The sequence below is a fragment of the Glossina fuscipes genome, unplaced genomic scaffold, assembly GCF_014805625.2.
Source record: "Glossina fuscipes isolate IAEA_lab_2018 unplaced genomic scaffold, Yale_Gfus_2 2, whole genome shotgun sequence".
Lineage (NCBI taxonomy): Eukaryota > Metazoa > Arthropoda > Insecta > Diptera > Glossinidae > Glossina > Glossina fuscipes.
In genome coordinates, this window is record NW_023998416.1 from 22,634,802 (window position 1) to 22,661,373 (window position 26,572).

The 26,572-nt window shown below is 35.5% G+C and overlaps 1 protein-coding gene across 3 annotated transcripts in view; it reads right to left on the reverse strand.

The window, feature by feature from the left end:
* Window positions 1-3,689: 3,689 nt before the first annotated feature.
* Window positions 3,690-26,572, reverse strand: part of LOC119634241 (transmembrane protein KIAA1109) — a 30,589-nt gene continuing 7,706 nt past the window's right edge. Inside the window, exons 6-32 of one of the 3 annotated variants that reach the window (XM_038028299.1) lie at window positions 26,045-26,535; window positions 25,256-25,465; window positions 25,066-25,195; window positions 24,067-24,486; window positions 23,718-23,995; window positions 23,523-23,649; window positions 18,531-19,108; window positions 17,240-17,576; window positions 15,996-17,156; window positions 15,775-15,939; window positions 15,461-15,713; window positions 12,829-12,934; window positions 12,660-12,769; window positions 12,271-12,585; window positions 11,878-12,212; window positions 11,672-11,804; window positions 11,355-11,600; window positions 10,885-11,277; window positions 10,590-10,821; window positions 9,968-10,523; window positions 9,814-9,900; window positions 9,046-9,756; window positions 8,862-8,984; window positions 5,760-8,807; window positions 5,033-5,675; window positions 4,635-4,960; window positions 3,690-4,570 (exon numbers count right to left, since the gene is read on the reverse strand). In XM_038028299.1, the coding sequence (XP_037884227.1) occupies window positions 3,932-4,570; window positions 4,635-4,960; window positions 5,033-5,675; window positions 5,760-8,807; window positions 8,862-8,984; window positions 9,046-9,756; window positions 9,814-9,900; window positions 9,968-10,523; window positions 10,590-10,821; window positions 10,885-11,277; window positions 11,355-11,600; window positions 11,672-11,804; window positions 11,878-12,212; window positions 12,271-12,585; window positions 12,660-12,769; window positions 12,829-12,934; window positions 15,461-15,713; window positions 15,775-15,939; window positions 15,996-17,156; window positions 17,240-17,576; window positions 18,531-19,108; window positions 23,523-23,649; window positions 23,718-23,995; window positions 24,067-24,486; window positions 25,066-25,195; window positions 25,256-25,465; window positions 26,045-26,535 (12,153 nt within the window). In that variant the 3' untranslated portion in view covers window positions 3,690-3,931. Of the gene's footprint in view, window positions 4,571-4,634; window positions 4,961-5,032; window positions 5,676-5,759; window positions 8,808-8,861; window positions 8,985-9,045; window positions 9,757-9,813; window positions 9,901-9,967; window positions 10,524-10,589; window positions 10,825-10,884; window positions 11,278-11,354; window positions 11,601-11,671; window positions 11,805-11,877; window positions 12,213-12,270; window positions 12,586-12,659; window positions 12,770-12,828; window positions 12,935-15,460; window positions 15,714-15,774; window positions 15,940-15,995; window positions 17,157-17,239; window positions 17,577-18,530; window positions 19,109-23,522; window positions 23,650-23,717; window positions 23,996-24,066; window positions 24,487-25,065; window positions 25,196-25,255; window positions 25,466-26,044; window positions 26,536-26,572 lie in introns of all 3 variants that reach the window. The other 2 variants (XM_038028300.1, XM_038028298.1) reach the window with 2 other exon arrangements.

The following is a 26,572-nucleotide window of genomic DNA, read 5'->3' on the forward strand; positions in this document are numbered from 1 at the left end:
CCGATCAGCGAAACTATAAAGTCTACATATTGTTAACGAGCATAAGCACCTGAGCTATTTTAGTCATATCGATGCTTTGCTATGCGAATCCTTAAGTTTGTGGGGAATTCACATTTTTTTTTTTTTGAGCTAATTGCAGAAGTTCATAAAGTGTTTGATCTGGCGCTCGTTCGAAATTCGCCTTAAGTCGAACATAGCTCTTTCATTATATTTTTTATGATTTCATCTATAATGATGAGTTTTCATGTGGCCTTTTTCGGTCCTTATTATTCGCCACGCACTCTAAAGAGAACTTCAAATTTATTCAGCTATATCACTTAAAAATGCAAAAGAAAACAAGGACAAAATCGAGTAAAAAGGAATATTCGCAACTCGGCTGCAATATGTAAAACTCTTTGCTGAGCAATAACTTGCTTAAGAAAAACAGAAAAAGCGACAAAAAAAAAAATTCCAGAAAATTTATGAATTCAGCTTAAGGAAAGAGTTCAAGTATTTCACAGCCAACCACACTCACCATATATGTCATAGTATTCTCGCCCATCATCAGCATTCTCGTCATCTTCATTATATTATGTAAACAATGAGTAACTGCAACAACGACAGCAGAAAATAATATTATCCGAAAGCAAACAACGAATACATTTACTTTCGTCTTTATTACACCAAAGTTAATAGAGGTTAAAAACTAATTGTCAGTTCGGTTGAATGAATTTTTAAGTTTCCATTTTTTTTTCATTTTATGCACTTAAGTAAATGCGATATTTCACCTCCATTCGCTTTCGCCTTTAAACGTTTGTCTCTTAAATACGTTTGTTTGTTTGTTTGTACTTATTACTTATTACATTCTGATGTAGGATTGTACTTGTAATAAGACAGTATTGTGCTCGCGTATCGTATGAAAAAAAAAGTGACTGTCATCTTAAAGTTGGTTCTTAACTATGGGCGTGGCGTTTTTCAACTTTTCAATCTCAACAAACACTGACATTAGGCTACAGTTTTCCCAAGTTCTTGGTGGATTACCATATACGAGTTGTGCTCAAACAACAAAAATGTGACTCTTTCGTGGGCTACATGCATTCGATTTTCAAATTTTTTTTATTTTTTTTTGGCCATATTCCACATGTACCAAACATATATTGACATTATCAACAATTTTTCATTTTTCGTTTGTTTTTGACAGATATAAAGTTGCTGATGTGCTTGGAGATTCTTCGCAGAAGCCCGAGAAGATGTTTTTTGACAACGGGTACCCCAGACGACAACGTGTTCGCTGAACTTGAACTTCTGCGACTTTTTTCTGTTTCCAAAACGGAGGAGACCCGTGAAAGGACGCACTTTTGCCATGATTAAAAAGCTAAAGACCGAATCACTGGAAAAATTCAAGGCCATACTAACAACCGCATATCAGAAATGCTTCGAGGAGTGCAAAAAGCGCAGACGCAAGTGGATTATATTTAAGGGGAGACAAAATAGCTTTTGATGAATAAATATAAAATATTTCAAGAAAAATAACATTTCACTTTTTTTTTTTTTTGTTGAACACACCTCGTATGATTAATATCAAGAAATAGATAACTATACGATGTATTGGAAAATGCAGCATTACTTACGTATATCAAATTATCTCAATTACTGCTGATTGTTGTAATTTCATTTTAAAAGGACCAACAATTACAGCAAATATTATCAATTTGGACGATCGTAACATATTGTGTAATATGCAGGGATAAGTGTTCTATGCTGTACGTGTAATATAATTTTCATGTTCGCCCCGCCCGATCGAATGCGCTCCTCTATTTAAACTATTATTACTTATTTGTAATTCAGTTTCAATTGAATTTCCATTCGATTTTAGTTTGGATTTAGTAACTGAGTGGATAAGGAACGGAACTACCAAATATGCGCGTATGTGTTTTGCGGCTACAAATGTCAATTTGATCGTGTTTATTTTGATCGCAGTTATAGGCCGTTAAGCTGCTTCCCTATGTTATTCTCTTTCCTCGCTTCTTTCCGACCATCACTTTATTTTACGAATAGCCGACGAAAGAAAACAGAGCACTAGATCTACGGCACCCGCCAATATGACTGGTTTTTGATTTTAAAAAGTTAGCATAAGAAAATCGATACCTTCAGATGTTGTATATCGATTGTCTAATGATATAGTGCAGGAAATACATGTCTACTCTTATATAGAAGAAAATATGAAAAGATTTTTGGTGCTTTCTTTCCAAAGTTATTTTGTTTTGCTCTGTACTGTTGGCATGTCTATGAGCAGGTTGGGCTCATTTTTTAATCGCGTATTCTTAATCGATCAAGGAATGCTTAGGCCGAATTTCACCTTCCTATCTTCAATTTTGCATCTGTGACGATTCACAATCAATCAATTCGAGTTTTCTGATTAAGCAACAACTGGATTCGTTTAATTATCATATGGACATGGTAAATAAATATGATATCGTCCGCAGCGTCCTACCTGTTAGAAACATTAAAATCGCACGCGTAAATCAAATGCAAACTAAGAAACTTATGATATGCTAGCAATGGTGTTTCCTTCAGTGAATGAATTATAACCAAAGATATTTCGACGGAAAATTGCAGGTAACTAGTAAAAATATTAAAGTGGGACACGACCCATCATTAAATACCATGTCATGCCATACACTACCCTATAGTTATCCATGGAATGAAAAGTCGTTGGAAAAGTAATCCAATGCGAACTTTTTTTAAATAGCCTACGTCCTTGGGCCAAAAAACACGTCAGTGTCCCAAAATTTCGTCAGTTTATCTCAAAAATTGCGACGTATAGGCTGTACACAGGAAAACAAAACTGACACGCGAACAGGCGGACAGACAAGCCGAAATTAATTCAGAATGTGATTCTGATTCTAGAAATGATTTCAAATCAGTCAGTATAATAAAAGTTGGGTTTATCTCAACTTCTTCTGCCTCTTGCAGACATGTGCCCAAATGTAAGAAACTGTTTTTAGTTTGATCAAAGACTTACTACTGCAATTCTTTTAAGACTGTTATCCCAAATGTATCCTACGTGTGCGACGAAGCTTGACTGGATCAATTTTGTTCATCTTGCAACTGTGTATATATCGCAGAAATATATCCAAGTGCACGTGGACGATATCTATCAGAGAGTTCGAGAGTAGCTGAATATAAATAACTTCTTTCGCATTTCCTTCTTTTTGTTGCTTCCAATTTTCCATGAAAGATAGTTCAGCTTTGATAAAGAAAACAACATTACTCGCTTACAATAATTCTGAAATGGAAACAAAGAAAAAAAATTTTCTGCAGCAGCTAACTACGCTTAAGTATATTTAAAATCCAAAGCCATCTTCCATTTTCCACTTTCTTTTTCTTTTATTTCTTAAGTTTGTTTCGTTGACTCTCGCAAACTCTGATTACGTTTGAATAAAATGTACTTAACTAACTAACTAAAAAGAAATCAGTCCACAATTTATAGACATTTATCGATTAATTTTATTTAGATTAAATGCGACATAATTATTATGGTTTTCTTAATGCTTTCTAAATTAGCAAAGATAATGTAAATGAGCAACAATATTCATAACAACAATGAGATGAATATCCCAAAGCAATCGCAATCTTAAACATTACATTTTGGAACTAAAACAAAATAAAACAAAAAATTATAATACAAAATATTTGATTGAAAAAATACTTTTAAAAAGTGTTTTGTTTTCTCACCGCTTAATTTGCTTGAAATTTCATTTTAAATAATATAATACAAATAATCTTTCTCAATAATATATTGCGTATATAATACGTTACAAGCACATCATTAAAATACCGTCTTCGCATTGCTATTCTACTAATAACTTTTGGGCGTAAACACTACTACTAAAAGCGTAAATTTTGAAAATTCTATTAATCGTGTATCGTTTAATATTTAATTTAAAACCTATGGTCTTATATTTGCATCTTGTTTATTCTCCCTTATCATAGCTAATAGTTGCAGCATCATTAATGCTTGCACCTTATCTAATGGATCCATAAAGCCACGCTGCAGCCACTTTGGTATGGTGGTGCGAGCATGGCTAAAGCCTAACTTATTTAGTATATAATCAATACCGTAGGGTTCTATGGATTTGCCCGCCCAATACAATATACGAACAGTGGGTTCCAAATGCCAAGTCTGACATTCAAAGTGACGCCAATCTCTAACAAATGACTCCAGGTCAATGCAGCCAGATGCTGCATTTTCTCCAGCTTTCGTTGAAGCTGAAGGCAAAGATTCTTTACCACCTAAATTCGTCGCAGCTGCTATATTAATATTCGTATTTGATTTGGTAACTATGGCCTCTTTAGTCTCGCTGCTCAAACATTGAGCACTGGCTGTCAATTGTTGTCCCGCTGCTGTTGTCATATTATTGCTGACGTCCGATGTTGTTGGCTTATTAGTAGTCAGAGTGCTGCTAGTCGTACTAACTGTTGGTTGTTGTTGTATAGTTTCCTTGGAAATTTCTTCACTAATGAAAGGCTTCAGCTGATGTTTCTGGGACAAATTGGGTGAAGCAGCTCTAGTTGACTGAGCACCAATCTGCAAACATTATTAAATGAAAGCATTTTTTTTCTTCTCTGCTTACTTTTTGTAAATAATTTACCACTTTCTCCTTTTCCTTTACATAAGAGGTTATTAGATCGTGTAAAAAGAAGAAGGCATCCGCATCTACAGTCACAAAAATATGATCATCAAATTCTGTAGTAAAGCTGCAGATAACCTCGGGCTTGGAATCCTGACGCTGCGGTGTCGTAGAACCTTGCGTATGTTCAGTTTTAAAATGCAAATGCAAACTTGGCAAAGCAAAAATCACTTCACGATCTTGCGATTTAGCCAAGTTATTAGTGTTAGAAGCCGCTGATCGTGCTCTCTCTATAGAATTCGATGCAATTTCACGATCACATTCCAAAATAGGAAATCGATCGACCGCTATACCGAAAGAAGAAAAAATTTTTTAAAATTTATTTTTTAACCGTTTCTTTTTTTTCTTTTTTTACTCACCATCAATTTCACTATTAGCAAAGGCATAGTGAAACCATTCATTTAATGTCTTGAATTGCGGTGGAAAGACTATGTTACGAGTTATGCGGCTGACAATAGCCATGGAGTGATTTTGCTGCTGCTGCACTTCGGTTGTTTGCCCTAGGCATGAAGTTAAGGTCTGAGTAACCATTACCTCTCGACTATCATGGTCCTGACGTGCTTCAGTAGTAAAATTTATAGAAGGAGACTTTAAACTAAACAACGCCCACGATTTCGACTTGAAGTTAATGCCATGGAAGCAAGCCAGCGATATATTATTGCCATGCAATTCAACTGAACCGCCCAAGACATTGCCATGTCTTGGCAAGCGTGTAACCAAAGATGGTACAACCAAACCCGCCACCAATTCCAAAGGTTTCTGCCAATGACGATGATGTTTGGCATCAGTACTGGTGGTCTCCACTGTGGGCAACTCACCTGCAGTTGATTTTTTTTTCATGTGTTGTCGACGTTTCATGCTCGTATTACGTTCATGCAACCGTGGTTCTAAGCTGGAGAAAACTCGTTTTGAAGATTTGAATTGTTGGGTAAAGAATTCTTCAAGTTTATAATACATTTTTAACAAATCTGCTGTAGTGGACTTGGAAATCATGATTTGCAACTGAAAATACAGAACAACCATCAAGTTCCTTAATGCACAAACTCAATTGAGGTGTGTTAAATATTCTTAAACTAGTATTCTTACCTGATCCCATGACAAATCTCCATGAATAAATATTATGGCTTTGGTCGACCCATCACTATAGTAATGATTTCCTATCCCGTTCTCGCCCTTGAGCAACGACGTTTTCCATTCATCTTTCATGGCCGCCGAAAATGAACTAATTCTTGTCATAAGCACCGAAGTTCCCATATAATCCAATCTTAATTCTAAAGCCATAAAGCTTAAACCCATAGTATGATATGGTTCAATGCCGGACTCCTCTTTTATGTGAAAACGCGTATTGATTTTATTTACTTCAAAACTACCACCTACTATACCTCCCTTAGCATCCAATGAGGAACCACCCAAATAAATACCAACAAACATATTTTTATAGCCTGTGCTTCCTATTGACAATCGTCCATCTGATTGGAAATCTTTAGTCAACCATACCACGTTGCCCATCACGTTACCCATATTCATTTGCACGTTCAATTTAGTAAAGTTAACTGCGAACAATACCAGCGTTTCCCAAGCGGTAATTTGATTCTTCTCCGATGGTGGAGTACTGGAAGAATCGCCACTTGATGATTTACCTAACGTTTTTAATTTACGAGCTGCCCCTATCGGTTGGCCATGAGAAATCATTTGTTGCGTTGAAGTCGGCTGACCTTCGAAATCTAATTTTAAATTATCTTTCATGTAAAAGGCTTCTGTCGGAGACTTGCTCGCCTCTGGTGTTTTAGAGTGCCCCTTATAGGCGTTCTTTGGTGTGGAAGGTGTTCCCGAAGAGGATTCATTCTCGTTAGTTGATTGTTGCACACTTAAATCTCCCAAGAACAAACGTCTTACAATTCTTCGACGATACCATGCCTTGGGAAAAGCCAAGATTTCGGTAAGTCTGCGCATATCATATTTAAACGAAGCGCTACCTATATCTACTATAGTTGAAAAACGTATAACAGCTCTCGACTGATCCATTTGTTTTTTAGAAAGGGGCGAGGGCTCTATGTAGACTTTCCGACATCGGGTCAAATGAAATTTCACAAATTCCACATTTATGCTTAAAGAATCCTTACGCTCATTATCCGTTAACGGGGAAAATTGAGCTTCCTTTATGTTCGTTTTCTTACCACCGTATGGATGAAATATGTAAACATTAAAATCAGCAAGACAACCAGTAACGCTTAAACCACCGTGCGGAGTTTTATCCTTTTCAGTCATTGGGGGGATGTGTGTCGAATCAGATGTATGTGCTCCCATCACTGGTTGTTGTTCTTCGTCGGCTGATCTTTTAGAGCTGAATACTATATCTAGACTGGGTAACTGCAGCATACATTCGACGCGTGAAACTGGCAAGCAAGAAAATCTGAATGTCGAAGGCTGCATATGGAAATAAACAATAACGTCTACAGGAAAAGAAGCGTATGTAACGTAATTTGCTGGTAATATGTCCAAATTCACCGCGTTAGGTGACGGTGTCTGCGATTCACTACTGTCCGCTTTGGTGGGTATAGGTTCCAGAGTTTGCTCCAGGAATTCCAAAATATGTGGAGAAATAATAGTTTCCTCTGGTATTGATTGCAATGTCATCCAAGCGAAAAGCGAAGCGCGCTTGCTACTTGAACGTCGATTAAGGCCGGAGGACGTCATAGATTGATGACTTTCCGCACTAATAATTCTAATACTCTCTGTTATCGGCAAATCGACCGTTCGCGATTGATAGTGAAGTTTAACGTCCAAACCCGGTATATAAAACATGGTTAAATCCGATAACATGGCAAGATTTGAAGGATTATAACGTAGTTTACTTTTGTCCCTGTGACGACGCGATGGTGTGGGACTACCCCAGTCGCAACCAACGCTACGCTCTCGCTTGTGAGTTTTTACCGTGGTGGGTCCACTAACGAGATAGCGATCATCTGCAGATTCCTTAGTGTGCAAGACACACTTTCCTGAATTCACTAAAACTTTAATATCCAATTCGAAATCGATGTTGGGTTCTTGCGGCTTCTGCTGATACTGATGTTTTCGTCGCATCTCTACCGATGTTCCATCAATATCTATTTCACTAGGAGGTGATTCGCCTACTCCATCTTGGGGACGCCACTCAGAATCGTTGCTACGTCGTTCGTCATCGCTGTCGGCATTCGGCAAAGAACTCTGCCGCATCGACTCAGAGAAGGTGACACGGTTAGTAGGACAGGTTCTCAACGAAGCGCTTCTCGAATGACCCGAAGCCGGCGTACTTTGCAAGCTTGAGATTTCATCATTCGAAGCTATAGGATCCAAGCGACGGCCCGAATACGTGGCCATGCCATCATCTATATGTTCTCTCTGTGAGCCTACAAATGAATACGATCTGTTTGAGGACTTTATGCCTCTTCTCATGGAAGGACGCTTCCATTTTTGGATCATGTCACGTCGAAAATATTTAAAACATATGGCTTGTAATTCCTGTAATCTTTTTTCTTCTAGACCTACGGTCTTATGAGAGGCTCCAAGCGTTCTCAAGTCATTAATAATCTTCAATTGTTCAGCCATTTCTTTTTCCATCATAAAAGAACGCTTTTTGGGATCGATTGTAGGGTCAAACACAAACGCAGGTAAGTTTTCAAATTTTCTTTTATGCATATATGAATCGCGACTGCTTTGATCTCCCTCATCGCTGTCAGGCGATTCTATGTTCGTATCTTCTTCTTCAAAACCAGTAAGCATAGTTAAAGTGTGACCTAATGAAGACAATTGTTTACCAATATTGATATCTAAGTGTATATCAACGCCCTCCATTTGCCATTTGACGTTTAATAACCACTTAGCATTCTCCATCTTTTTGGCAGCGGTGGTGCGAGAACAAACTTCATAGGTTCCCTCGGAAACCACACAAACATTCATAATGGATTCATTGGGATTGGGCTTCCAATCATCCAAAGTAGTTTCAAAGTCATCGGCAAATCGTAAGCATAATCCCTGAAATTTTCCTTTAGATACCAATGAGCCGGAATTACATGCTGAGATAATTGTATTTTCCAAGGTTATCACTACTGCGCCCTTGGGTTCAAAATCTTGATAGGAACGAGAACCCCAAGACTGGAAAAAAAGACGAATTTACGAAAATATTAAAAATTATTTTAAAAATCTTACATTAGCCACGTGATTCAACGGCAAGCAAATACCCATATCCTCAACAGTTAACTGCAAGAACAGGGTTGATAAATTTGAACCGGCTATATTGCTTAACTGGCCAAAGGCTACTCGATCAAACACCTTATAAAAAAAAGGTGTTAAAAAAAAAAATAAACTTTGCTTAAATAAAGCAACTCCCAACCTGCTGTGTTTGATGATTATTGCCACAGCTGAGATTAGCTCTCTTTTCCGCCCAATACTCGTAGGCGTTTTTATAATTCAACCATACTAATATGGCCTTATCAACAGCTATCGGTTGAATGTATACCAAAGGACGTTTCAAAGTCAGTAATATTAACTCTTTATCTTCGTTAAGCAACTCATCTTGGAATGCATTACGTAAACCGATAGTTGTATGAAAGAACGCATATTGTTGGAATTCCGGTTCGGCTTCATCGAATATCACATTACGTATCAATTGGCCCAACGAGAGGTTGAAGTCAATGTGCGCCTTTCCGAATAGCTTGCGATCATTGCCCTCGCCAAGATTTTTAACGCGGTTCGAAAGGTGCAGTTCTAAGGTGCCAGTTTCAAAGCGAACAGCAGAGTTGCAAGGAGTTGTGGCCGTCAACTGTATACGTTTCATGGAGACATTTATCCAGAATAGTATACGTTTGAGACTCGACTCCTGAACACTGCCACTATCACTGTCCTCCGACCATAAAGGTACAGGTTTCTCCCCTCCATATACCTTCTGTAAAACTTCATTTATTTCACGCATAAATACCTTTTGCACGAAAACCAAATGATTGAGTAAATCAGTAGTAAGGCAGCGTTCGAATTCCCCAATTTCTGCCGAAGCATTTACATAACCACCTTGCCGTAAAACAATACCTTCAACTCGTTCAATTTCCTGCAAAAAGGTAAAGCAGATAAGATATTTCGTTTTAAAAATATTATGAGCTCATACCTCTTGTTTATGTTCCGGTATGTATTCGGCACTAACATGCACCATGGGTAGAGCGATACAGGCTTCTGACGGTAAATTCATTTCGTTCTAAATTCAAAAGAATTCTCAATAACTTTTTTTTATCAGGAACATTAACGAACACTTGATAACTCACCCTTACCTGAATTTTAGTATTGAAGCTTAATGTGTGAGTTGGGAGATCGATGACAAATTTTGCACGATTTCCAGTCACACCTTTTGAACTCACTTGATTCATTCGGTATTGAGCCTGTAGCGAAGGCAACAAAGCTGCATTTATAGATAAACTCTGCAATAATACATTAAACTGCATAACCAAAGGCTGCAACAAGCCATTCTGTTGCGACTGAACTCGAGTTTGAATATTAAATTTGCGACTTTTTTGTTGAGGTTTCTCTTTCGTCTCAATACCAGATCCAGAGTTGCGAGCATGAAAGGGCGATTCTGGTTCTTCTTGAGTGTGAGACCGAGTCGTGGTACGCCCAGAATTACGACCAACCCTTAACTCTTGGAGAGTTGACGACAGCTGCTTCGAAGAACGAGTCATCATACCATGCAATGCCACTGGATGTTGAGGAATTTCTATATTAACGGGTCCGATAGTTAGAAGACCACTATTTTTGTCTCGCCCTCTCTTCGTTAAGCTGGAATAAAGAGTTTGGCTTTTGCCCACCGTCACTTTCACCACGGTCCTAGTCATAAAGACAAAGTTTCTGATTTGCTCTTTTCAAATTCTTTTTTTTTTTTGAACAACTTACTGCTGGTTAGGTGCGACACCTTCAAGCAACACAATCATAGCTCTGCCCACTTGTCCTGTCAGCGAGAACTCTACTGAAGCGGGTCGTGCCCTTTTAATCCATGTAGCCGAACCATTTAAAGTAGTGATTTCCGCTTCCAATTTCAAACCACTTAATGTAGCTAACAGGCGAGTCTTGTGAATTTTGGCCACTCCGAAAACGACTAATCGGGTCTTTTCTTGAGAAATATTGTCTGCTTAAAAATAGACTTCAATAGGGTCGGTTCTCTCGAAGGAAAGCTTCAACAATTACTAACCAAATAATTCACGATGCTGTGGCAATGGTGTCGGAGCACTAGCTAAATCGTCGTCATCATTGCGTCCATCCTCTCTTGTATACATAAAGGGTTTCTTTTCATTAGTCATCGACACTCTCTGCTGTACCGTTTTAGTTTCAGGCATTGTGCCATACAGTTCTAACAAATGGTAAATAGTTTTCCAACAATTTGGTGTCTCCAAAAGCGGTGGTATTAAGCCATTAAAACCGTTCTTAGTAATCGTGTTATAATCTCCACTAACACTAGTAGCGCAAATATTGTTTAATGAAATTTTCGATTCCAAAGATAATTTAAACAAATGTTGTTCGCTAACAGAAGTCGTTGGACTATCTTTTAAAGGTGAAGAGCTCGATTCGTTGAGATTGGTGTATCCTATAAGTAGTGTTATCAAAGAATAATTTCAAGAAGCATGCGTGTGTGTGTGTGTGTGTGTGTATAGGACATTTTACCTAATTTTCCCTTAACTGATTTACCCGTGGAGCGTAACTTTTGAGCGAACGATTGCGGTCTGTTTTTGGCATTCGGAGAAGGCGTACGTTGGATCAGGGGACCCACAGCAGACCTTACTTTATTGCCCGTATGGCATGACATGCTTATCATTTCATTGAATTTATCATATCGTTCATCCGACGAATTTTCATTGTGAGTAAATCGATCAGAAACCGAACCAAATGGTATATCGTTCGGCTCAGAGGCTTATAAGTAAATTCAATATAAACATTGTTGTACAAAAGAAACCGAAATTATGAAAACTTTGCTAACTTACCCAAACTGTATTCGTCCTTCGCATTTGATTTTTTACTAATGTCCGGCTGTTCGTGGAATTCATTTTGAGCGTCTTTAACGTTTTGATACATATTAGTGATTTGATGCAACAATCGCAATAAAGGCATATTAACCTTAAGCCGAATTAAAAATTAATTTTTAAGGCAAATAGAATTGGATACTTGGCAGCGAATATGCTATCCTCACCTGTTGCGATATAAATCGAATATTCAAACTGAAGTTAATAACAGTGCTGGTATGTTTTTTCAATTGACGACGTGACATATAAATGACATTTTGCCTTGCCTGGTCTACCATGCCGTCAGACATTTTGACCACTTCTAATTCAATTCCCACACGTTCACATAGAAACAGTGGAGTATCCATCATGATGGAAGGACGACCGTTTGACTTCTTATTAGGCAATTTAGTGGCCTTACACTTTTTATCTCCAGCCTCTGACACAACAATATCAACACGTATCGAGTCAAATGTTCCAATTAATGATAAATTGGTACCGAAGTTCTCCAAGGACGAAATATCTAAACGATGAATTAAACTTATAATGGAGTTTATATATCTAAAACCTAAAACACATACCAGTATTTGAATACTTGTTGATCATTTGCTGAGGCATCACTCCCAAGCAAGTGAGCAAAGGCTCGAAAATCAAATGCGCATCTAAAAGCTTAATGGAGTCTTGCATGATACCATGCCGTAGTTGAGCTTGTCCCGACACTTTACTAATGGGTGTAGGTCGTATGATTTCTTTTTCTGATATGCTCTCCTTTTTCTTACTCTCCTGTTGCTTAGCCATCCAAAAGTACAAATCTTCTTTCTGATTATCGGAACCCAACCAAAATTTGTTAACTGAATTAGTCGAACTCAAAGAACCTTCTTGTAGCGCACCATATTCTATAAAAATGAGAAGAAATCAATAATAAAAATATCAAGAGTATGGGAAGCAAAAAAAAGAATGGCCTTTATACCTATTTCCGGTCCTTGTTTTTCCACCAAACCAGATATTATCGGCAACATTTGTATGCTAGAACGAGTAGAATTGCCATAAGAGAAGTTCGATGTTTTGCTCAAGGTTTTTCTGAATACATACAGTGTTAATACATACGTACAACCATAAAACAAAATCATTTTATTTACCCTCTTCGTTGCGAATGCATATTCGGTGAAGTTGATGTGGACCGTTGGGAGCTGGCGACGTGAAGAACACCATCTGTAGTAAAATCCAAACCAAATTGATTTGTGTCTATGTTTGAAGAATAAAATTTTTAATGTCTTTTTTACTTTAATTCTTTTTTACAAAAAAAATAAAAAATAAAAAAAACACAAATATATATATATACATAAATATATATATATAGGCCCAATTCAACATAAAATAATTTGGTGCCATAAATATTAATTACCGATATGTATATATAGTTATATTAACAATTATTCTTGTAACAAAAACATTTATAACAACAATTTTTTTTTTTTCTTAAATATATATAAATACATTACCAGGATTTTGTTGCAATTATAGTAAAATACAAAGTTTTAGAAAACATTTTTACAAATATTGAAATTTGCATTTTAAAAAATTTTTTGCTGAAAATGTATGAAAAGTATGGCAATGTGTTCACAAGAATTGCTTTCCTAAACTCGGTAAATATTTCAAATTTCATTATTTGTTAAAAAAACAAAAAAAAAAAAAAAAATTTCAATTGCTTTAAAATAATGCAACTCATAGAGCTTCAAGGCCTTACATAAGCCGCATAAGCATAAAACTTTTTAAGATATATTATATAAAAAGTTGTAAAAAGACAGAAAAGTACACCAACACACGTACGTAAAAATGCCACGAACAAACGTAAAACACATAAAACAAGACAAAACATTTCTAGAAGACAACAAAAAAAAAGAAATAACTCAAAAAAAATGTAGGAGAAAAGAGCAAAAAACATAAGTGAATTAAATAAAAATTGGGTCTAAGGGGTAATATCGCTTTATGATTTTCTTTAGCGTTTATCCCACAACAGGGTGATATAAAAAGATGATCGTGAATGGGGCAAACTCATTTAAAAATTTTGAAGCTAATTACGTAGCTGTATTAGGGTTACTCGCATCCATATTTTTTGATCTTATCCTATTATGGGCCGCTTCAATTCCCTTCCTATTGCTTTGAAAATTTAAATACACCTTCAGAATAAGTTTTACCGATAAACATTGTACAGGATTTCTTCGATAGTGTAAAACTTTTTGATTCTACGGCTGATTTTTAATCGGTTTTTCCAAAACTAAAACATATAAGAATGCTTTAGTCGGGCAAGGCCGATACACATTATTATTACATATGCTGCACTACTTCGCCTAACCTAGTCATTCATTCATTATTTTTTTTAATAATACACCAAAAACCATATATATATATTTAAAAGAAAGTTCAAACTTTAGCTGTTCGTACACAAATTCTTTTTAACATGAAATTTGATTTAACGCAAGTTAAAAAGAAAAAAAAATTCTTTTTGGACGAAATGTTTTCTTTTAACACAACTTCCAATATTCTATGAATTTTTTTATGAAATTTTTTTATTCATTTTTTTTTTCTTCTTGATGTTTCTATGAATTTTTCATGATCACTCCTCACAAATAAATATACGTTGTAGCTACACATTATATTTTTCCCGATTTAATTAGATTATGTCGATTAAATGCATATACGAGTGGGATTCCTCGATTTATGCACACCGTTTGGTTTTTCCAAGTATAATTTATTTTGTCTAATATATTTAATGACTTAAAAATGTGTAGGCACGTAATAAATTCTTAAATTAACTCTAACAAGAAATTCTTAATATTGTCTATTTTACTTTTCAGTTACTTTCGTCGATCTGGAACCAATTCACTATTTTTGAATTTAATCAAAATCTATTCCTAGAAGAATTTTTTGGAAATGTATCTATCGTGTAAAAAGAGAATTCCGTGTACAAGTTTATACTCAAACTATCCGAACTCTCTCTCTGTGTATAATTTTGTACGCTAAAGTATTCGAACTCTCTCTGCATATAATAATAATTTTGTATGTCAAACTATCTGAATTCTCTCTGCTCCTTTCACCAAGTCTCAGACACGCATGCAACGTAGACTTACGTTCATTGAAAATATATATTCGTCTTACGATAGGCAATAAACCCACATTATGAATATTAAATTTGAAAAGGAATTTAATAACTCTCTCAAATATATGCATGAAAAAGCAAATCCGTTTCGCATTGTTTTGACGTTTTTTTTTTTTTCCTTTTCAAAAATGATCAAATTATATATTTTTTTTTAATATCGAAAAAATCTTCCAAAAATATTTAAAAAAATTTTAATCCTTTTTTCGGTTAAAAAAATGGAAAAAGTGCAAAACCAAGAACAAAAATAATACCCCTTTAACATAGACTATAAAGAATAGACACACACACATAGAAAAGAAAAAAAACAAAGTGGCAAACATTTGTTAAATTACAAAGAAAATATGGAAATAAATTTTGAACAAAGAAAAAAATCTCTTTCCTCCACACTTGCATGCGTCTTCGCAAACATTCGCTAGAACAAAATTTTTAAAAGCAAAAGTAAATAAAAAAAAATTAATTCTATACAGCAAAATAGACAAAACTGAATTTACAACAAAGTGCGGTAAGGGCTGATCAGGGCAGGGCAGTTGCATAGGGAGGTTTTTAAAAGGTTTTAAAAGGAAAAAGAAAAATTTTTTTTCTGTTCAAAAAAGCGTTAATCAAAAGAATACCAATATGAGTTCGATGATGCTGTGTTTGCCCAAGTAATAAAGCATTCTCACTCTCTTCAGGATTATCTCCAACTCCGGCATATGCACCTAAATCAGCATCACCTTCACATTCAGCATCGTCACACTCTTCTTCGTTTTGAGGGAATGAAAAGGTGACATTGATCGGACGTGCCAGCTTATTCTTGTATTGATGCTCGAAAAGAATAGGATTATATAAAGTGTTTTTCCACTGTCGACTCAGTACGATAATACCCTTTAAATGCAGAAGAAAAAGGATTTTTTTCTATGCCTTATCCGCAACTTGATAATTCTACCTGTCTTAAAGTATTCAGATGTGGGATATCGCCATGTTTGAATATTCTCTCAACCTTTTCTACGCCCTCATCCAATACCAGCTTCTGCATTATGAAACATAGCTGACAGCTAGGATCCTCTTGTAGAGTTTTTGATAGTAAAGTGTAGTTGTTGGCATAGCGACTCTTAAATTTTAAGGAAAATAAAAATATTTTTTCGATTTGTTAACAAAATTAAATACTTTTCTAATTTTTGGATTCCTTTGAATCTTTTCATTTTCCAATGCATCGGCCATTAGGCAAGCGGCCACGGCCGTATTGCGGGAGTGTAAAGATTTAAGTAAAGCTACAATTTTTATAGCCAAATGATTACTTGGATTCATCCAAGCCGTTATAGCGGGCGAAGCTGTACTCAATAAATTCCAATCTAAACGGGTTAAATCAATCCTTCTTGTTATGGGCACACAGGGTGGGGCGGCAAAATTGAACCACATCGATTTCAACTCAATGACACAAGAGGAAGTCTTATCCGTTTCCTTATTTGCTACTTTGTCAAAACTTTCGGGCTTCTTCGGCTTGCCTTTCTCCAAATCTTCTTCCGTAGATTTAACGGCGTTCTTGCGAGTTTCATTCACTCCAGTGCCAACGTCGTTACGATCAATTACAATGATGTTTTCCAAGGCGGTTTGAAATTTCTCTTTCGGGGTTTTTGGAGTGGGAGGCTTCTTTGTCAATAAACGCCAAGCAGCCTCAGCACGTGACGTGGCGGAAACGTCTACAGCTGGATTATTCACAGCTACTGTTGTGTTCGATACCGAACTCTCTACGAACTCATTCAGAGTTCTGGCTACGCCGCCATTTGCTTCTTCGGCCATTTCAGCTAATTCTTCTTTCGAGTTTTCCGATTTTTCAAAATGGGATCGTTTTACTATCTTGACTCCCACACCTTCCAGACCGCACTCAAACATAATATAACCAATACTGTCTACGCCGGTATTGTCAGTCATTTTTAGGCATTCAAATAAAACTTTGCTCTTATGTTCAGGAATGGCGGTCACTATCAAAGGCGACTCTTGTCCGGTTGTGCTTTCCGTTTTCAAACGCCTCAATTGGACATGAGCTCTACCAACATCCAAAGTTATAACAAGTTCTTCTAATTGCTTCTCTGAAGTCTCTATTAAAATAGGCTCGCCTTGGACATTATCAGGACGCGATTGAGACGAGAGATGAGCCAAAAGAGCACGTGTCCCTCTCATAATGCCTCCTTTTTTATGACTATTACCAGATTGCACAGTCTGTTGAATATAAACATTATGCATGGAAGCTCTTGTAGTTTTTCCCAAATGAAATTTAGTTGAGACACCTTCAATGTAAAAAGTGAGTAAGGATACGCAACTAAGATCCTAAACGCAAAGAGGCGATTATAAATTAAAAGTTAAAACAACATCTTGAACACAGATTCATTTCTCTTCTCTTCTGTACTCACTTGCACATTATCCAATGCTGCCACTGAAATTACTTCTTCGATTATTGAAGATTGAAGCATGGTAATGCTTACCTTCGGCAATACCACTAATCCTTGTGTACGTGTTGATATACTTTCCTCGTACACGTCGCTAAGAAAAGAATCTCCCGGTCCTAAAAGATTTCTTTCGGTTGTTGATCGCTTTGAATTTGAGTGCACTTGAGACCAATAACTTAAACTCTGATCACGTTTGAGAATATTATCATTTTTCACTTTAGCTATACAGGATGAATGTATATAATTAACCACAGTCAGCAGATGCATTGAAATAAAAGTCGGTATGGCAGCTTCAACCATTCTGTAAAAAAAAAAAAACAGAAACACATATGAAATATGAGAAAAATGACAATTTGGAAAAATTCAATAAACGACAAAAAATATGAAATGCAGAGATATGTCAAAGCAACGAAAATTGATTCTATTTGCGATTTTTTTATTTTTTTCATTTATTTGTTTAACCCAAGAGGCGTCTTCTAGGGCTTTGGTAAGTCAAAAATATTTTGAACGCGTGTTAGGATAAGAAGACAAGTTTCGAGTAAAATTTTATTTATTATCTGCAGAAAAAACAACGCGATGTTGAATCATTAGATTTAACTAAGGATCTCACCGATGCGGAAATTGAAATGGCTTTAAATGACTTGTCATTGCCTGATTTAAATGCCTTGAGTGAATTAATCGATTCCAGCAATAAAATTGATTACAATTATGAAGAGTAAGAGTGAAGTTAATAAAACTTCTTTCATTGTCTTTCATTATTGTTTACTTTGTCTTGCAGCTTTTTGCAAAGTAATAATCGAGATCCGAGTCTATACGGTTTAAATTCCAATAATCATGATTATGCGGGAGATGTATTCGACGTAGACGATAGCATCTATGATCAGCCGCAAGGTTTTGAACAAAATTTTCTTAATATGCCACAAGAACAATTAGATATTGATCTAACGACAGACATTCAAAGGATAAAAAGGGATGATCATGACATTCAGGTAAGTGAAAGAAGAGATCCGAAGATTAACATTTAATTTAATATGCTACTCTTCAGGTGCCAGTCGATGAGGAATATATAAAACAATTAGACTTTTCGTTTCCCCGCGATTTGGAGCAGAACAATCATGAAGAAAATGATATAAAAAAAGATCATGTGCGAGTTAAGAGAAATTGAGACAAAACATATATAAAAAGAAAGAAGTGTACAAAATATATCTCAATAAATCGTTGATTTTCTTTTTACAATCACTACAGTCACGCTTACCTTTGCAATCCTTCTAGCAATAAAGGGGTTAGAAAAACGTTCACTTGTCCTTTAAGCCTCGCAACCACCGAAGTGCAGGCAGCACCTTCAGCCTGCAAACTCATAAATTCACCATCATCGAAACCGTTTGTCGATTTATCGCTTTCCTCTTCCTTTAACAGAACGCTAGGATCCCATGGATGCGACTTGGGACCCCCCATAAAAGTAGCCGAACTATTGCTACCAGTAGCGTTCTCATAACGTGGAACCACTTTAATTTCCCGCCAAGATGAGTATAAATCGAAATGCGGTAACATTTTACTGCCTATATAAGTTAAGCCGCCGTCTTCATTCTCCTGAAATAAAGGTGTTGAGAAAACATCTAAGCCGGCCGGAAATGAGCACATTGTCCAGTTGAAGCATTTCACTTGTGACAAATGATTTAAATAACTGGCCATTAAAAGGGGTGAATCTATGATAGGTCTATTCACTTGTTGATGCAAATTAACTAGAGCTACATCTTCTTGTGACGACATGGCCGATATAAAGGAATTCGACGATAGCGAAGGTGTGCCAGACGACGAACCCCGTGAATCCATCTGTTATCAAGAAGAAGATAATAAAAAAAAATTTTTAATTATTAAAAGGCTATAAAATGAGGTAACAAACACTTCATGTTTTCATACAGATTGGGTGAGGCATTAAAGCACTAAAAGTGATACATTATTATATAATTTCCGGCAATTGCAGCCCATAAAAAGCAAAAGAATTGTGCTTTTAAATCGAAACTGAAAGGGCAAAAAAATGTGCTTTTATTAAAAAGATCTTTAAATCCAAATTTGAACACCAGGAAAAATAATGTGCATGCAAAAGTCTTAAAAGTAGTAACGAAAGCGTAAAGCGTAAATATTCGTTCATAAATAAACATTGAATTTATGTCCCAACAACATTTCTTAGATAAATAGATCAACGGTATTAGAAGTTCGTTGAAAAGTTCAGAAATCGCGTTTAGTTTAGCAAAAAATATTAAAATTTTCAAATAAACCTTTTTCGTACATTCTTTAAAGGGTTTAACCAGTTCAAATTAGTTAATCATTTGTTTGTTATTGATTTGCTGACTCGCACAAAGAAGAAGAAAAAGCTCAAATTAAATCAAAACATTATAGTCAGGCAAGTCGATCATTACATACCCTACATCGCTACATATAGATGCATACTTTATGCGGGAGGGAAGGAGAGCTGAACAGATGAACCAGTGTGGATCAAGATTAGCAAAATGTTTAGGACCTTATTAAAAATCGTATTACTCTGCATCTATCTTCGCCACAAAGTACTTTTAGTTAGACTTTACTTACCTTTTATGAGAAGTTTTTTATGTGACCCCGTTGGGAAAATAGACTGATCTGATCCAAATTATCACGAAAATAAATAGAGAATTGTATTAATGAAGTAATTCAGAGTATTTTATAGCGGCCTTTGATTGCACTGTGATAGTTTTAGTATGGTTTTACATGGAGCGTGGTTGTAGAAAAGATTGGGTCCAACCGGTTTGTCGTAGAGGTCGTTCTTGGGCCAACACACATCATTGACAAAATTTCAAAATTCCAACCCGGAGAAAATTTATGAACAGACATCAGACAGATGGACAGACAAACTGATGAACAGGCAGAAGGATAAATTGACTTTTTACGACCAAGTTCAGATTTAAGTCGCGCTATATACATATATTTGATAGCTGATACCGTGTAATGCCTGTCAGGGAAGAATTTTGCTATCAAATATGGAAAGTCGAAAGCAGCTTCTATTATTAGCAAAACGATGTTCGGGCATGAAAAAAATCATTAGATGCGTATGGAGACGATGAATGGACAGAACGCCAATAACAAAACTGGTATGCAAAATTTCACTGCATACTTCGTTCACTACATTTTCGATGACCACTAACAGCCGATAAAGACAAAAGAATATTGACTGAAATAAACTGCCGAATGAGAAGTCCTGAGATCACTGACAGTTTATTCTATTGGATTCTATTGGTCCCGATTTTTGTTTTTGGCCAAAAAAAAAAAAGCGAAATTTCTTTCCGAATCACCCAATAATAAATCAGAAATTGAATGTTTTCCCCAATAGCTGCTAGATTTCCCCGTTGATATAGTAAATTAATTACGGGTCTTTTTAAAAAGAGATGTCTTCTGGTTCATTGGCTTTAAATCCTTGGCATCGATTTTTAAAATAATACATTTTAGATCGTCATTCATTCATAATTTAACTGTATGGGTATGAAATATAATTTTGCATCAATTAGCACCTTAATTATAAATTAGGAATTTCTATGTGCTTTTATGTTGGTTACAAACAGCCCTTCACACGTGGCGACTTGTAGATATTGCAATTTTTATGTAGATGCAAACAGATGATGTCACGTATGACTTCTCTATAAACTATCTAAAAAATATTTTATCTTTAGCGGAGAGAATCATTAACAAGACTGATAATGATAAGGAAGCTGCCGCGCATTTCTTTTTGTACTACCGAAAATTATAATCACTTTCAAATAATTCAAAATCAAAAGTTTTTACCGTTAGTTCATTTCGAAATAAATAGTTTCACTTGAAATAAAATGATTGCTAATACGAAAAGCAAACAACAACAGAAAATATTGTAAATATGATTCTAAAATAGAAGAAAGATAAAAAAGCATTCACGCCACAACAAAAGACAAACATTCATGCAAATGCATTGATATTGAGTGCAAATGTGTACTTCAAACATAAAGTGATGGTGTTCTTTATCGACAAAGGCATTCCCACCAAAGCAAAACCAAGAAAATGACATTGGGAAATAAATAAAATAAACTACTAAACAACTATATTTTTCTAAGAGCAAGTCCAAGATTGTCCACCACTTCAAGCAGTCACATAAAAATTGCCCAACCTTTTGTTAATTAAATGCATCTTAGTCGCCTATGCATAGGTCGGCGTACGCACAAAATGTTCGTAATAACACTTGTTATAATTTTGACGACTTTTAAACCTGTCAAAATTCGCCAATTCCAACAATGTAATTCACGTTTGACCCCATTTGATGTGGTAACGGCAATTTGGTACCATTATAAAGAGTTGTGTTGATAGACATTGAGCGTAATGTAATTGAAGACGAAATTGCATAGATTTTATAAAGCTTCCATGTCAATAACATACAAGTGAAAACATTGTAGTGGATCATAGCCCATTGTTAAATATCCTGCACTATCCTATAGTTACTTGCATAAATTGTTTCCGATATAAACTATCAGTGGCCCGCTACGAACCATTTTCATTAGCTCTCGTCCTTGAGACAACATATATTCTTCAATATATCTCAATAATTCCGAGCCGTAGACATATCAAAACAAAACACACCGACGGACGGACAAGTTTAAATCGATTCAGAAAATGATTCCAAATCGATTGGTGTAATGAAAGGTAGATCTAGTTCAAGTTTCTTGGGGTATTGTATACATGCGCCCAAACTTAATATACCCTTGCATCCACAAGTGACATAGGATATAAAGATACGATGGCTGTACGCAATAGTGCTCTTTAGAATTTGAATTTAAATATATCTCAGTCTTCTCGGCAAGTGGGCATTTACCTAATAACATTTAAAGTGGTGGATGATGTAAAGAAATCTTAACAATCAAAATACCAATCATAGAAACTAAACGCCAATCATTGCCTTTAACTTGTAATAAAATTAACTAATTTTCACTAAGAATAGGATAAAATTGTATAAACATTTGTGAAATTAGAATATTTAAAGTAAATATAAACCACTAGAGGTAAAAAGCAACAAGTAAAATATTTTGTTTTCGACTCGGAACGAATCTTCGGTACCCACCACCGCGAACGTTGCTGCGTTAATTAAGGGAAATTTTTGTTTTCTTGGAGACATTATCCCTCCTTTGAGAAATATTCGAAATTTTCAATTCTTTTTCGAAATTATTTCAATCTCGTGGATTATCTAAGCGTGTTTCCGAGCTAATGGCAAATAATTTTTTTAAAAAAACCTACGGAACTAACGCGAGAAGCGGTATATCAGCTTTCAGATTTTAATTTAAGTGTCCGCTGATGCACGTGCATGACAGCACTGTAACGATTGATATATGATTCACACTTAAAGTTATATCTGATGCGTTTTTGTACACAAACCCTCTGGATGATCTTTTGGACGCTTTCGCGGGATTTATAAACAGAATGACAAATATGTTATATCTTCTTCCCTTCAGTGGTGGGCATAAAAACAGTACCTATATATATATATACATATATATATATATATATATATGGGGAAATATTAATATTCTTTACTAAATGAAAAAACTAAAAATGTCAAAGGAAACTACTCACATCATGAATAAAATGTCGATACTCAGGTCTTGATGATATATTTGTTAGTTTTCTGATTGGTGTAGCAAGACCATGAATACGTCTGGCGTCTTCGTTCTATGAATTTAATGAATTTGTTGCGTATATTGTAGAGATTTTTGTTTTTTGGTTTTTTTTTTTTTGAAAAAGTAGAAATAAGTAATTGTTGTTGTTGTTTTTTTCACATCTTTTCAGGAATTTTAGAGACAATAAAAAGATTTTTTGTTGAAAACGAAATTAAACAGTATCATAACATGCATCAAAAATTTTGAATTGATTCAGCAAATAAAGATAAATGTTGAAATTGTTATTGAAAGTAAATTTCGTTTTATACAAAGTTAAAATCGTTTTTAAATTTAATTTTTTTTTTTTTTTTTTTTTCTGCTAATTTATAATCGTATACGATAGTAGTAGTAAGAACGCATTGTAGTATTAATACAGAGAAATTTTAATATATATTAATTTTAAATATATATAATTGATTTGCTGAAAAGCTTTTAGTTAAGTAAATGAGGTGAGGCGTAATTAAGTGATAATAAATTGACAAGAGAAACTTAAGAAGAAAAGAATGTAGCAGAAACATTATCTATCTGGAAAGAATACTTACTAGTTCAGTAGTACTTTGCGGTCTTTTCGGTAAGGACTTATTATTAATTTCGGGAGCATGTATCTCCAAATCGCTACGATACGTATTCAGAGAGGATAAAGCTTGATTTTCATTTTGAGCACCAATACTGAAATAATTTTATAAAAAAAATTTTTATTCAAATTAAAAAAATGTCAATTTAATTTTTTACTTTACCTTAAGTCAGAAGAGAATCTCTTTTTACCCGAGAATATAATGGAGCCGTTTTGCGTTTTAATTGATCCTCGCTGCGACATCATATTCGAAATATCTTCCTCGGCTGAAAAGAACATTTCGGAAGGATTTTCCGAAGTTAAAGAAATAGTACGCTGGACTTCACGCGTTAAGTTTTCTCCTTTTGTCAAATCAAGCGGTAACTGCGTCTGCGCAATATCAGCAATTTCAAATTCCAATGGATGAGAATGTGGAGCTGAATGAGACATTTCATCAGGTATCTTATGAAAAATAATCGAATCGCATTGATTAATTGATATTTAGCAAAAACAACTTTTATCGAACTTTGTACCTCGAGTTCGTCTTCGACATTCGCTTCGTCTGTCAAGCGCGAATCTGAAATACTGGTTTTAGGCGTTGATACCCTTAAAGTATTATTTTGGGATTTATTAGAATCCGAGCCACGTCTAAATGCAACATATTGGGGTTCTGTTGAATCTTGACGCAGAACCTTTTTCGAAGGACTATCCAATAGGCGAGCATAAGGCACTTCTACCGATGTTTGCCTTGAAGTTGTATAAGAGTAACGTTTGCTGCGTCTTTCTAAAGTATTGGGAGAACCAATACTTTCACGTGATTTACGGCCATTGATATCTTGTTTCTCTAATGTAGCGCCGCCGCCCAACTTAACCTTTGAACTCATATCTTTATTAGCCATATCGCTTTTCTTCAGACTGCCATTTATTACGGCAGCCGGACGATAGAGCTTACCCTACAATTGTATAAGAATTTTCAATAAAATTGCGCAAAATGATTGAAATTAATTGCCTTAAGACTTGACTAAGATGCTCTAATAAAGGCGTCGACAATTTTTAAAAATAAGTTAGTGATATAAAAATGTATCGTAAAGTAAACAAGTAAAAACGCTACGATGGCCTAAGAGGCTGCAGTTATTGATCTGACGTTTTTTTCAAAAAAAAGGCTTTATATGGGAAGTGGTCGCAAAATTTGCGTCCGCCCTTGAGCCAAAACACCAAATCAAAGATTTCGGATTATAGCTTGATCAAAAGAAAACATGATGAACAGATGGACAGACAAGCCTAGATTGCTTCACAAAGTGATCCTGAATCGATCGGAAATGTAGGTCTATTTTACGTCACGGATCTCTGCGTTTTTGATCTTGCTTCAAAAGCGCCAAGCGTATATTGCTTTCTATTTATAAAAATATTATGCTTAAATGATTTACTTCTCGACTATTCAATCAATCAAGTGCTTAAACAGATTTATCTGATTAAATCACATATAGTTAACATTTGAATGATTTAAGACTACAACAGCTGCAAATATTTACCTTTCCTGTAAACTCGGCATTATCATGCAAAGATACTGAGTGTAAACTGTAGGGCGGTGTATGAAAGACCAGCTGACCTTGATGTAAAATACTCTCACCGAAGCCAAAATCTTTATTATTGTTGATAACACTTAATGATAAAGACAATTATTAAGTGAAGTAAATAACTTTATCCAATAACGGTACTTACAAGTAACGCGCTATATTATAATTATCTTGAATGTCCTGAGCAGATGGTTTAAAGAATTTCAAACCATTACGATTGCTGCCAAAGAAAGCGCATCCGCCAATGCAGCCGCAACGCGATATATCGACAACTGTGCCCACAGCATTGGCGTTTGTATTAGCAGACCATAAAAACCATAAACGTTTATACTTAGCATCGTGTTCGCGTAAGAAACTAAAAAGCGATATGTTACAGTAAATGAGCTATTAACGAACAAGAAAATTAAATATGGCTGTGCCCGAATCTTTTATACCTCCCATTTTTAGTTCGAAGAAAGTCAAATATCGATGCTCTACAATAACGGACGGACATGGCCCATGTGTTCTATTTCTGTGCAGGTATTATAGGATTGCTTGGGTGTTGCTCGCGTTGTTTCTGCTATAATAACATATATAATAATTTATAAGCAATTTTACAAGCAAAAACCCCATTAGTTTGCCTTTTAAAATCAGAAGTATGCTAAGTGAACGTCCTTTAACCGATTTGCCTCCTATTCAGCGTCACCCTGCATGCAACAACTTCCAATCCTTTTGTTTTGTTTATTTCTATGAGCAGAAGAATTTTTAGCATAGGTATTTCCCAAATGGCTGAACGGACAGACAAACAGATCGACATGTTTAAATCGATTCAGAATTTTATGTTGATTAATAGTCTATATGCTTTATAAGGTCTCAAAAGGGACCTTCTAGGAGTTCCAAATATTTTCATACCCTTATCCTTCTGTGTTAACTACAAGAATAATTTCTGACTTACTTATGTTGTACAATGTGTAACTTATGATCAGGTATCGGTAATGCCGAGGCGCCTTCTAACAATATAGGGCCTAAGGAAGTACAGCCTACTTCTACCCAATTCTCAAAGAACTCGTTGTCGCAGACGACGGGTCGCCGACATTCCGAGAAGCTATCTCTAAGCTTACGGGAACTATCTTCTTTGGAATCACGTCGTTGAGAGAAGGAATTTGAACTGCGTTTATGTTTGCTGGTATGCGTTGGTGGTTGTGGTTGTGGTTGTGGTTGCTGCTGTTGATGAGCCTCCGATTTGACTGAGTCTTGATCAGTGCGTCGTATTTTACCAGAACGATTACTACCAGTGGTGTTGGTGTTATATGAATTTGTCATGTTTGTAATACAACCAGCATTAAGCATAAAGAGCCTTACGAGAATAGAGGGTAATAGACCAGAAATACCCGATTTCACGCGTTGTCCATGCAAATTACAATTAGCCAAACGTATTGGAGAAATCTGAAGTTTATTTCATACTTAAAAAAAAATTCGTTTT